We start from the raw sequence: 13,454 nt of genomic DNA, 5'->3' as shown, positions 1-13,454 counted from the left end.
AACAATGTTTAAAAGAGAAGCCGGGCCCTAATGATGGTGGCAGGACCTCCACTTGCTCCATTCAACATGTGCAGGACCGGTTTCATTATGCATCATGTCCCCTCTTGAATGAGATAATGTGTACTGAGTGAGTATTTGAATAGGGAGCAGTTCATGTGAGCTTAAGTAGGTGAGACCACTCTCTTGGGAAAGGATCCTGTAATGTACCGAGGGCCTCCATGTCCCTGTTCTCTATAGCTGGGCCAACCAGTTATACAGCTGTAGACTGCAGCACTACAGGGATACTGAGTGTGGACACAGCTGCAGAGCTTAGTATAGTAGTAATAAAAATAAAAATTTGTATAGCACTTAAGATAGTGTTTGGTGTACTCAAAAGATATTTTACAAACCTAACAAACCATGAAACTGAAGTGACAGAGTAACGCAAAAAATATCAACAAAGCGTTAAACAAAATATATAGAGCAAGATTAGAGATTAAAGCGAGCCTTTGTTAAGGTGGGTTTCGAGGGCTTTTGGAAGGATTTGAGCTGTTGATGTCAAGTGCAAAGGGAGAGAGCTCCAGAGGAAGGAGAGTGTTATACAAAAAGGTCTTAATGGGAAATCATGGGCAATCATTGGAATAGCAAAAGGTAGGCAGGATGAAAATTGATGCAAATCCAGAGGGCAACAAACCAACCAACAGATTTGTCATGCAAATATTTTTGATGCTGACAATACTCATAGGTTAAATCACCCGCCTGTTTTTGCAGAACCAATTTCTGGTCCATCACGCCAGTTTCTGCATTGTTACTAGCTGGTGTGGGATAGGTGCAACCCACTTGTGGATTCCATCGTTTGTCCTCCCATCTGCTCCGATAGCATCTAGGCCTAGGTGTAGGCTAGATTTATGGTAGGGGAGAGAACAAGCTCCTGATTGAGCAGACGCAACAATAGAGCCTTTGGTCTCTGTGCATGCCATGCCACCCACTTCTTTTCTTCCAATGATCTCACTAGTACAGTGTGCATTGTAATGGCAAAATTGCCTGGGACTGCCAACTTGGGGGAAGGGGGAATATATAGACCTTACATAAATCTAAGGTCATTAAAGCTAAAGCGAAAAACTCCACATATATGCGTGGTTGTAATCACACATTCAAGGTCCAGGACAATGGATTCAGTAAGAAGGACCTTTATTGAAGAGTGTCATGAGCTACGTGTTTTGCATACAGCTTCATCAGGCATGATAAATATAAGGTCCTTTAAATATTTGGTGGGCATGCCATATGCCGAACTGTAGGGCTAGGTTATGCATGCATCACTGGCTGCATGGGTGCATCAGGGAATAGAGAGCAGTAGGAAGCCCATCTGTCGGCTATCAAAAACTCGTCACAGTAACAACAGGAAATGCTGTGCCCAGTGTTGGTGTAGTGGATAAGACCCTCATGCCAGGAACCACATGCATCCCTGCTGGCCTAGGACTGAATCCTGCCAGAACCTTCTCTCCAGTGTCTCTATAACTCTTGAGTACGTTTTTCTTCTGCAGTCTCATTAAAAAGAGAAAATTCTTAAGATAGCACAATAATCAGTGCTGTGGGATACAATTTTATCAAACAAGTTTCTCACAAATGAAAAAGATAGTTTGTTTGCTCAGTACTTTCTGATCTCAACCAAATAGTCAACCAAACGCAATCAAATATGCCTGAGTGATGTAGTTCAGGGGTGGCATATAATATAATCACAATATTTTCAGATATCTTCACTATATGCATCAAAATTCTTTCATTTTACTTTTCGAAGACAAGGTTGTAAGTTACAGAAAGGTAACTCAACTGGTAACAGGTTGCAGTATAAGTCAATAAGAAAAAAAATTTAATCAAGTTTGAGGTAATTAAACACAAGTAAGAAGAATAACTTGAGACCATAAGCATCAGTCAAAACAGGTTTTCAGACTTATTTTAGTGAATTCCGGTTTCAAAAGGTAAACAAGCACTGCATCGATTCTAGTCACGAATAAAATGAATAGTCAGACTCAAATAATGCTCTTAAGTATGACAAAACATTGTACATCTTTAAGTTGGCCTGCTATTTTCTCGCAGCATTGCAAGCACAGCTGTGGAATCGCAGTCTGAAAAATATTTGCAAATGGGCATTTGATAGGGTTTGTCAATCACTTCAGGCAATCTACTGAAAGCTTCATTTCCATCTATTTGATAGGAACCATCCTTTGCTAAGTTAAGCATTACATCAGCCATTACTTCTTGCCAGCGTTTGCTTTTCTTTTCATAGAGAGCTTCTCTCAAACGACTTGGCTAGCAGTGAGTGATGCTTCTTTCATGTGCTCCGAGTTTAGAAGTCGTAAAGACAACTTGCACATTCAAGTGCTTTTGGTCGTGCGTAATAAGGCCCCTGTAACAAAAGTAGTTATTTTTTAGTGGCTGTTGCTTTATTTTAGAGACCAAGCAGCACATAAATACTTTGTGCTGCAGCAGCAGAATGATGAGAAAAAGTAGATCATTTAATTTAAGTTTTATAACAGGTGAAACCTTTTTGTAACAAATTCTTTCTCCACCATCTCAACACTTAGTTCTAGGTTCACAAAAGCAGCATACTAGACTTAATCACATGCCCCACTCATAACATCAGGTTTCCAACAGAGGAAAAAAGGGAAACGGCAATCATAGTAAATGACCACCATGCATTGATGATGCCATTGAATTTATTTTTGAGAGATGGGTTAGAAGGAAAGTTTTATTAAGCCAAGCTAAGTTAAGTAAGTGTCATTGTTTCTTAATTGTACTTTTATTGAAAAGCTTACCTTTAATCCTGATTTTAGCCACGCTGCCTCATTCATTATTGAATTTTATACTATATATTTTGATTTATTTAATGTAATTTGTTTTGCTTTTATCTCTCTGGTATGTTGTTTTGTGTATTTTTTAAAGTACATTATGTTCTATTTGCACTACATGTTCTATTCCTTGCAATTGCTCCTTGTTGTGAACTGTGAAGCACTTTGTAACTTCTCTTACATGTTAGGATATTGGCAAAGCAATACTGAAACACTTTCCACATTCCAGTTAGACTGTGGTTGAAAATAGCCAGTGTTGATGTAAGGTAAAGTAAAAACTTGTTCCACAGATCATCCAGTCAAATAATTGTGATCACAATATCTAGCAAAATAATCAAGATTATCATTCAAGCATAACTGTGCCGCCCTACCCATAACCCTGGCAGTATCATGTTCTACCCGGAGCCACACGACCGCATTCACTTCTATGAGAATTCCACGTGAGCGATGAGTTACAGGAAACTGTGCAGCATAACTGATATCCTCCTTTACAGTAAGGGAAAGAGAGATGCTGCCAAAGCATATTCCTTCCCTGTTCTGCCACAGCTATTCTATCATTCAATTATTTCCGTGAACCAAGCTGAACCTCTATTGACTGTTTTTTGGTAAATGCTGCAGCGGCTTCATTGAGCACCTCATCTCTTCCAGGAAAGGTTGCGTCAGGAGCAGTGAACCTAAGGACAGCCGGGCGGAGAAGCGGCTGCGGGGCAGCGGTGATTTGTGATCACTGCGTCGTCAAAGGATTTATGGGATACACTGTGTGTGTGAGCTGAGGTGTGACTGAGAATGCGCGCAAGGCTGAGGGGAAGAGAAACAGAATTAGCATACTAAATAAGGGGGGTGGGGGTGGGGGGGGGGGGGGGTGGGGGGTGGGGGGGGGGCTCTCCCTGTCTGTTTAATTCAAGCTTCATTCTCTATTTGGTTCACATCTTCAGCTAAATCATTTTCAAGCTGAAAAACACTTTCATATAGGCCAAAATACAACCACAAATGATCAAAATATGTGCAAGCATACAAGAAAATGTGGCAGCATGCATACACTGGCACACACTGTGACACACACTGTGACACACATATACTGTACACGTTCCTATTAACGTCATTCCCAGCTCCTACGTACGCAGATGTGAGTCACCATCCACTGCTACGCTATAGCGTGTATGTGGGTGCAAATTAAGCTACGGGTCATTGTGTAAGTAAGAGTATGTGTGCACAAATTCATCTGTCCACTTGTATGTATGTGTGCGTGTGCGTGTGCGTGTGTCTCTACAGGACCAGCAGAGCGAAGCGGAGTGGGGGAGGGGAGTCGTCGGGGCAGCATCTCGACCTTGCAGCAGGAAGGAGAGGGAGAGAGTATCCTTGTGATCGGTGAATGAAATCAGCTGCAGGATTTTTACACTGGCTCCCAGAGTCACGTGGTGCCGGTACAGTCTTTTATCAATGCGGTTTCAAGCAGCATGCGGGAAGATAAGCCCCTTTGCCAAGGCAGGCCATAATTCTTAAATGTTTTTTGGCAAACAGTATCCGCCAGAATCAATGAATTACACACTGCAGGCGAAGCTCTGACAGATTCATTCAGAAGAGTGGGGGGAGATTCTCTGAATCAAAACAGACAGGTGCGATGCCGGGAAAAGGTAATGAGAAAAGTGTGCATCAAGCAGCTAAATCAGCAAACATATCATTGGTGATAGACATACTAAATTTCCTAGTTGGTACACAATCTCCATTGATGAACTGAGAGTGTGAATGGAATGTAAAGGAGCATCATTCTAGTTGTCTGTGGTCTTTTTTCCAATTGGACCACATCACCATGACAGAGTAAGACTGAAATAATTAAATGACAGAAAAATAAAACAAAAATCAACAACTTGTGTTGCCATGTGATTCTTTAACCCAATTCCATCATCCAGGTTGACATGTAGGTGAACCTTCCGATTGTATAAGGGGATAGTAAACACCTTGGGAAGTGAGTCCATTAGGAGAAATGAGTGATGGACAAGCCAGGGGCTTACAGGCGGATTAAAACAATAGGGTAAAGCCTCGGATGCTTCGGGGCCAGAGAATTGGGCTGCAACAGCCTTAACCCAAACCTGGATGCAAGTGGGTCAGGACATGGTGGGACAGACCATCACCCTGGCCGGGCCGCTCTGTACCGAGCCAGGCCAGACAGAGAGAAGGGGGACAGCAGGATAAGCCCAGTTTAGAAACACCGGCTCACAGTAAAGGCACAATGCAATGTTTTGGCTGCCCTGACTCGGAAAAACCTGCTAGGGATGACCCATATACAGACAGTGATAGGAGGCGCAAAGAGCCCAAACTAGTTCATTGTGCAAAGAAGACAGAATTAACAGACTGTTCAGAATCTGTGTTACAAAGCTCCTCAGCAAACATTATTATCACTTTGCTGAAAATATTCAACTGCTTAGAAAAACACTGGCTTAACAGTATCTGGAATTAATATCATAGTTTAAGGCAGCATTTTGGCAACGAGTTCAAAGAACAAACAGAATGAAAATTACGTAAAATGCCATGCATAATAAATGTACAGGAATTTGTCCTAATAACACTAGTGCTGATACATACTGAAAAGTTGTAGTGTTTGAGAGTACATATTGACACCTATGGTACAAGTAGGGTCAGGAATCATCTGAATTTGATCAGTTCTGAATCCAATTCTGCTTAGCGAACCCCGCACTTGAAAAACATGAAAATGTTTCATGAAGAAAAAACCTTTATTCTTAAAATATTTAGGCTATAATCAGTAAATTGTCCACCATGACAAAGTATCTTTTCCCTTAATTTTGGTAAAATAAAGTAACAATAGATATGCTCTCTTTTTAGGAATATTCAACAGAGATAATACTACACCAAAAAGAGGCTTTGCAGTTGCGTAACGAATCTAGCAACCATGTCTGGTGCCATCGTGGAGATCCAGTGTGGAATCGGCTGTGCACAAATAATGCCTAAAAATATAACTGGCCAAGAAAAACAATTCTGTGATGTTGGTGTAGATCTATTCACTAACGTTACAAGTAAAAGTGAACAGTAAAAATGAACCTGTTAAGGTAGATTTATTACCAAATATAAATTACTGTATTACAAGAACTTTTCTTTAGTCCTTCTGGTCTGAGTTATTACTCCTAATCTGAACAAGCATTTGGTTTTTGGCTTTGTTAGCTAGCCAACTAACCTGCAGGCTAATTAAGCACTATCATTATTTGTTTTTCATGAAGCTCAGCCACACTTTCAAGTGTTTGCTATGGTCAACCAGTATGAAAACAACTCTGTCATGCTTTGTTGACGGATGGCGTAACCTATGAAGTGACGTAAGGTTAAAGAAAGTAAAAAGGTCCCAGTTGCATAAGGCCCTGACAGTTTGGAACCGGTTCTCGATACCGGACACTGGGTACATCATGGACGACAGGGCCTCAAATACAGGGCAGAGGGACAGTGTAAGACATGCTAGGGACATGCTAGGGTATCATATGTGGTATCATATATTTTCCATGAGCTGACACTGAGCCGGTGTGCCTGCCGTGATGCAGTTAAACACAGTGAAAACAGTAGTGTAGAGGTTCCCTGCCAATTATCACAGCCATCCATATGATGAGGGCCTATTTGATTAGGCTGGCCAACGGCCTTGTTCACACAGTCAAACCTGCTGCACTGCTGCCACCGTTTCACCAGCCAAACACCTAGTGCACAGACAGGAAGCATTAGGGATGAGAGGCGAGGGGAGGGGAGGACAGGACAAGTGAGGTGAGATGAGGAGGTGAGAAGGAAAGTATGAAGGAGAGAAGAAATGATCAGCAAAGCCAAACTCTGCTGTTCTCCTTATCAGCAGGTTATGTAGACCTGGTTGAAACAGCTGATGCATTATGATACGTTGACTGTATGATGCTGATCCGTTTCCGTTTGTTCAGATTGAAATCAGAGGAGTTCAACTTCTCATTTAGCAGACAACAGGCTCCAGCCCACCTTCTTGGCAGCGCTTTGAGGAAAAGTGTGAATGGATATTTCTCAGAAGGTGGTGTGTGTACGGTGCACTCTTTCACCTTTCGCTCTTTTCACTTAACCAGAGTGGGTGGGCCCCACAGTGAGAAAACGAAACACTGAAATTCGTAGAATTGGGTGTGAAGTCACATAGTGGTTGTCAAGAGGCTGCAGGAGAGGAGAGCTAAGCCTAATAAATGGCTAACGTAATCTGGGCCACTCTGTCTGTACGTTGGTCCTTTAATGCTCTTGCCTGTTGTCTGCCTGTCATGGCCTTCTGCCTCAGTTAATATTCTAGCTCTATTTACCCATCTTTCATCTGATTTTTGATATTTTCTGTTCCGATACTCAAACGCACGTGTTTGTAATGCTATTATAAACCCAAGCTTTATCAGCATTAATTACTAACCATTGGCATACACCAAGTATCCGATTGTATCCAGCACAATCCAGTTTGATTTTGAAAGTGAAAATGAGCAGTTTGACACCATACAGACTTTCAGTGTTTTTTTGTTTTTTTAGGGGAGAAAGGGCCTTAAGATCTGCTTGTGTTGTTGCCTTCGGTAAAGAGGATTTAACTAAGAAAGAAACATCCCCTTTTGTTGATGGTGCCCACATGTGAAGCAGGCATCACATTGGCATGGTACATCCTGTTCTTACCCTTGTAGCATTTCCACAGGGACAAGGAGGACCAGTGTGCTTTGTCCTCATGGATTAGCTGCACACCCATACCCACGTTTCCATGGAGCAGGTTAGGCTAGACTAGGCTTTGACTCACTTAATACCCTCTCTCTCTGCAGCATGTGTATTCATCTGGGAGCATAAAGACTTTGGGGGTTGTTGCCGTCTTTTAATCTCAAACAAAATAGCAGGCAGCGTAGATGTAGCGGCTATTTACTAATCCAGGGTCAGGCAGTTTCTCACTCCTCTCATGGATACTGAAGTCATTCTACATCAGTGGATGTACTTCAGGAGCAGTTTTCCCTTTGGACCTGAAACAGTAGTGAGAGGGGTATTGTGTTGTGTTTTTGACATTCCTCTGTTGCTCCCGGAGGATAGACCACAGGCTCTGTGAGTGGACTGCTGCGATAATAGCAACAACAGCATCAGCTACACTTCCTGTTATTGAGATGCGCCAGTAGACTCGAGGGACAGCAGTGGCTGAGGACGATGTAAAAAAACAACACCACACTGTTCCTGTACTTCCTCTCTCCAGCGATACCTCCCTCTAAAAAAATATAGGCCAACTCTGTGGAAAGATAAGAAGACTATCCAGGTCAATAATCATGTACGTGCATGTGTGTTGTATTGTAACTCCAACAAACCCAGTCAGCTGTTCTTGGTGCATAGCCACCAATGGACACTGCTCTCGGAAGGATAGTGGTGTTGTCAATTGAGTTCACTTTAACTACAGAGGAAGTTCAGAATTTCTTATTAATAGGGTGCAGCGGTGTGCGTTTCACTACGGCACCCTTCTAGTCTCGTCATTCTCCCTGGAGCTGGCTCTCTAAGTGACATGCAATCCTAACTATCAGACATTTACACCATCAGACATTTCTGCAACAAGTCATTTAGAGGAACATCACAGTAGAATTTGTCAAGTGTCAAGTAAAGTCAAGTCTATTTGTACAGCCCTTAATCACCTTAGACCCTCAACAATTGTCCATTAGAAGGTTAGTTTTCTATTTGCTTTCTTATTTCCTATAGCCCAGATTGTGGGATACACAGGTAATTTACCTGTGTATCTACTACTATTAATAAAACAGGTGAGTAAACATTATTCAGAGCAGCTATTATGTCACATGATTATTAGAATTAAAATTACAGGTTATAAAACAAACAGGTTGGACCTTCAACTGCTAAGCTGTACGAAGGCTGCCAAATCTGCCAAAAACATATCAACAGTGGGAATACTGGCCATGTTAAAAGGCAGGGTACAGTAACTGCTAAAGAACAAAAACAGCTGGAGGGTATCAGAGATCCAAGTGACTTATGCAACAGTGCATTCCTTCTATACCAACAACAGCAGCGTTAGCTAGAGGTTGAAATACTTTGATAGCACCCGTCAGTGAACTGAGTGGCTCCTTGAGACCTAGTGAAGAGAGACTACATTTCATCTAGACTAGAGGAATGCATTTAAAGGCTATAACAGAGGAATGTAGCGCCTTGGTTTTTCCCCTCAGAAGAGTAAATGGGTAATTCAAAGAACTGAAAGTATCCAAACAGCAGAGTGAAGTGGAGAGAGAACACAAAATTCCTCAAAGCAAAATGTCAAACATAATCCCCCAACAGACGAAAGGGAGAAGCCATTACTGGCAAATATTTCAGAAGCCTTTGAAAGAGGAACTGCTGAGGGGAAGAACGACAACATTACATTAAGCTACGGCCCAATATAGCAGAGTGCCTATATTATTTGGAACTACAGCGCATAATGTATAGGCCTACTTACAGTATGTAAAACCATACACACAAGCAAAAGTGAAAGTAGCCTTGACATTAACAATTTGATAACACAAAGCAAGTTAGTAACACATAGACTACATACACAATTGCGTCATGTCAGATTCCCACAAAAGCAGGATGTTGTTACACTACTATGCTGCATGGTGATAGAACCACAAAAGAAGAAGTAAGAAGGGAGAGATTTCACTGGAATCTCCATAAAAAAGAGCCAGCAAGTGTTGTGACGCACCATTAAGTCTGCTCTGCAGTGTCTGCAAAAATACTCTCTGCAGAGTCACAAGAAGGGAAAGAATGCACCAAACTCTGCTTCAGACACACTGAAATGTCCATTTCAGCCACTCATTAACCTACCTGCTCGCAATACGTTCTGACAACATAGCTTATGCCTTAATCATTACATCAAAGCAAACATCTTTCAACATCATCTTTAGGGCAAGACAGCTTCTTCTACATTGACCTTATTCCTACCCTAGTTTATCCCACCTGGGGCAACTCCATTAGTTTTCCGAACCTAAACCCAGTGCAAACACTCCATCCCCAAAAACTCATGAGGCGGGTCATCTCCAGCTTTCAACCCCTGTGAGTTGGTGGTACTATTATTACTATCCCCTCTCTTCAGTTGCATGTGTAGCCCCAGGTGTAGAGAACCAGCCCTCTATTTATAGCCATCTGTTTGCCCGGTGCTCAATCCAGCCTGTGCTAAGGAGATTTAGCTTTCCTGCATCCTCCTTCACGCCAGTTCACAAGCAGATTCCCTTGTAAAAAAAAAAATAGCACCTGTCTGGAACCCAGTGTGCGATAAACTAATGATAGGCGGTGCATACAAAGTAAATGCAGGAGAGGTAATGTAGTGTATGCAAGAAGGTAGTGTATGTAAATCCAAATATGTGTGTGTACACATCCTGACCAGGTGCTTGAAAGGTGAGACAATTAAATGAAAAATATATATTTGCACAGTGCATTGATGCTGCCTAAGTGGTTTATTCAGCAACATTTTGACCTCAACCGGTTGCTGAAGCGTTGCTGACTTATGGCTTTTATAAAATGGTTACCAACACATGGATACTGACTGAAAGGGTTTTCTTCAAGTATACATTAGGAAAAAAAAACAGGAAAAAACAAGACAGACTGCTAACTAACTCCCTGGTTACCAGAGGAGCTGGCATAGCAACCAATAAAGCATGACTATCCATGCTTTATGGAAATTTTCAGCACAGCAATAATGCATCTTCGACCAGTTAGACTGCTTTGCTGGAACTACCTGTTGTATAATCAGCAACGTTTCAACCTCAATTAACCCTCCTCAGGCAAACACTCACACTATATGCTTGACAAAGACCAGCTGACGTCAAAACATTGCTGAGTAAACCACTAAGGGAGAATCCATCCAGTGTGTAAATATAGTCTCACCATTTCATCTCATCTCAAGAAATGTAGCCTACTGATTTGGATGGTGCACTACAGCTTGTTATCCTGTACATTAGTGTAGCTTTAAACATAGCACTCTCATGATAGATATGGAGATGAAGTGTGAAGTACATTAACGTCCATTCTCCCCTAGGCTCCCAGCCCCAGTGTTGTCGTGAAACTTCAGTAGGGAGAGACACTAGAGAGGGGCTGAATCAGTGTTTTTCCACTTGCTGGCTGCTGGAGCATTTAGCCAGTGAACCCTCCCCGACATCCACTCCTCTGCTGTCCTCCAGCACTGGGGCAAATACTGACTGGTAACTGAGCGGGGCAAGTGAGAGACAGACAATAGGAAATCAGGAGAAGATGGAAATTATGGGAGAGGAAGCAGAGACGGCAGGATGTTGGTGAGAACGTTGGAAAAAGGCATGCAAATCTGCAGTCTCTGCACCCAGCACAGGCACTCATCTTGAGAGTGAACAGAAACATGCAGCGAGGAAGTCGTTCGCTAAAAGCCTGGCCAAGCTCTGAATTTTTTACACTGCAAATGGACTACCACCACCAACTCAGCGGTGGAACCTCTGTTAGACATAACAGCCTTGTTGTATATTCAGATGCTGAGTGCGTGGACATACAGCGCAGTGATTGCACACCTCACTGAGCGATGTGCAGGTCTTCAGCGTCAAGATGAGAGTCAGCTAGATGCTTGCCAGATGGAGTAGAAGTAATTTTAGCATCGTATATAGGAAACGCGTGTGTGTGTGTGTGTGTGTGTGTGTGTGCGTGCGTGGTGGGGGGTGGGGTGGGGGACACAAAGACTGTAATTTAACTGTTAAAATCATGGTAGCCAGTCAATCAATGATCCGTTCATTAGCCAGCTGTGTTCACAATGCAAGCAACTCGCAAGCAAAAAGCCACTTCCAAGTCCATTTCTACGACTAGAGCCTTGTTTATTCAATTTTATGCGAGAAACAGTTGGTCGCTGCTGAACTTTCTCTTGTCATTGCCCGTCATTGATATAGGTCCTGCCAATCGCTAAAACAGCATTGACAATGCAGCTTGCCAACAACTGGGCAATGGACAGTAGCACGGCAATGTGATCGCCAGCTGTGGGAACACTGAGTGAAATGCGTACATTGCAGACTGGGATATAATGAGTAGCCTTCAGCAGTGGCACTTTCCCCTCCTGAGTCGATCACATGCAAGGTGTGCAGTTCTCAGTGGCCACAATCTGAAGGTGACCTCTGGACACTCATCACCATTACATAACTCCCCGTTTATGGCATGCAATATTCATGTGGACTGGAGGTCGACTGCAGGTGGGTGTACAGACACTTACCGCCATCACCAGCTCGAAGGGATGCTTGTACACCCGCACAGGTGATTGGTACTTCTGCACCATGGTGGGGATTACGATAGCACCGACAACCTGAACAGAGAAAAAAAAGAGTCAGAAAAAAACAACACCTCGATGACTTTGGAGTTTATGTAACTATAATCATAGGCTTTAGCGAGAGAGAGAAAGGTTGTGATCTAGGGCTGCAGTAGATTGGCTCTCGGTGTCGTCACAAAAACAAACTGTTTGTCGAGTGCCAAAATAACAGCATTATCACAGTGCCCTGGACAAGGAGACTTGACATGTCATTAAGTAAAGGTGTATTTGGGCTGTCTGGCCGGATGATGCTGACCGCTAGTGTTTGTGTGTGCGTTTGTGTGTGTGTTGGCCAGAAGCCTGATGCCCTAGAGAACAGTGTGTGTTGATGGACTGCAGGAGGGAAGTCTCCTGAGCCGTGACCAAGGATCTGTGTCTCACTGATCAATGGATGCAGCATTTCCCGCTCATTCATCAAAACACCCTCCAGTCGACCACTGCAATGGAATTTCACTGCCAAAAACTGGGGATACAACTATGCTAAGTCCAACTACTATCTCTACAGGAATCACAGTAGGACAAAATGCTTAAAAAAAAAAAAAAACAAGGCACAACTACTGGTGTATGCACAAACACTAAAGTGTTGAAATGTCTTCAAGATGAATACGCCATCAACTGATAAATGAACAGGTTCATTCCATTCATTAAAATGTAAACAGCACATTCCATATGCTGGAACATTCTAGCAGAGCCTAGAAAATAGAACCTGAGACTGAGTTAACATATGAATAATTTTCTAGCAAATTTATAGTAATTTTTTAACCACACTTTTAAAATCACTTTGCAGTTAGACAAATGCATCTGTAATAACGAAAACAAAACAAAAATCTGCTTGGTGATGAATGCTTCTAAAATTCCAGGTAATTTCCCAGAGGCACAACATGAGCCAAGGTGCAAAATTTGGCTTGGACGTCATGTTCCGTGTTATTGTTTTGTTCAGCATGCTGATACTTGTCTTTTTCAAACTCCTGCTGTTCAAAGTGTTGGGCCGCCGTGCTGAGAGGGGACATGGCTGGAAGGAGGGGTGTGAGCTAAAGCCCCAGCACTACTTACTGAGGGATCAGGGCAGGCAGACTAATAATAACCCGGCTAAGACAGACACAAGGCAAACAAGTCGCAAGCAGTATTCCTCTCTAGAATAACAAATATCTAGCTACTGTACTGCATAATTACCGTCATGTTTCAGGATCTGTCAGCAACTTCACAGTTACGTCCAAAGAGATACGTAAAATTGTGTTAAATGAGAGACGACAGGACACACACACGTACAAACAGAAGCAGACACACTCCATTTAAAGCGTAAATCTCTTTCCTAATAACAAATCATGGCA

The 13,454-nt window shown here is 42.5% G+C and overlaps 1 protein-coding gene across 1 annotated transcript in view; it reads right to left on the bottom strand.

The window, feature by feature from the left end:
* LOC139657999 (SEC14-like protein 1) overlaps positions 1 to 13,454 on the bottom strand; it is a 37,467-nt gene that overhangs the window by 23,490 nt on the left and 523 nt on the right. Inside the window, exon 2 of the mRNA XM_071536001.1 lies at positions 12,031 to 12,120. Within this exon, the coding sequence (XP_071392102.1) occupies positions 12,031 to 12,093 (63 nt within the window). The 5' untranslated portion in view covers positions 12,094 to 12,120. The remainder of the gene's footprint in view (positions 1 to 12,030; positions 12,121 to 13,454) is intronic.

Source organism: Centroberyx affinis, unplaced genomic scaffold (assembly GCF_046629955.1).
Source record: "Centroberyx affinis isolate AG114_WGS23_722 - 3 ecotype Tasmania unplaced genomic scaffold, CSIRO-AGI_Caff_v1 ptg002812l_1, whole genome shotgun sequence".
Classification (NCBI taxonomy): Eukaryota; Metazoa; Chordata; class Actinopteri; order Beryciformes; family Berycidae; genus Centroberyx; species Centroberyx affinis.
Note: the sequence above shows the minus strand (reverse complement) of the source record. Positions and strands in the feature narration are given on the sequence as shown.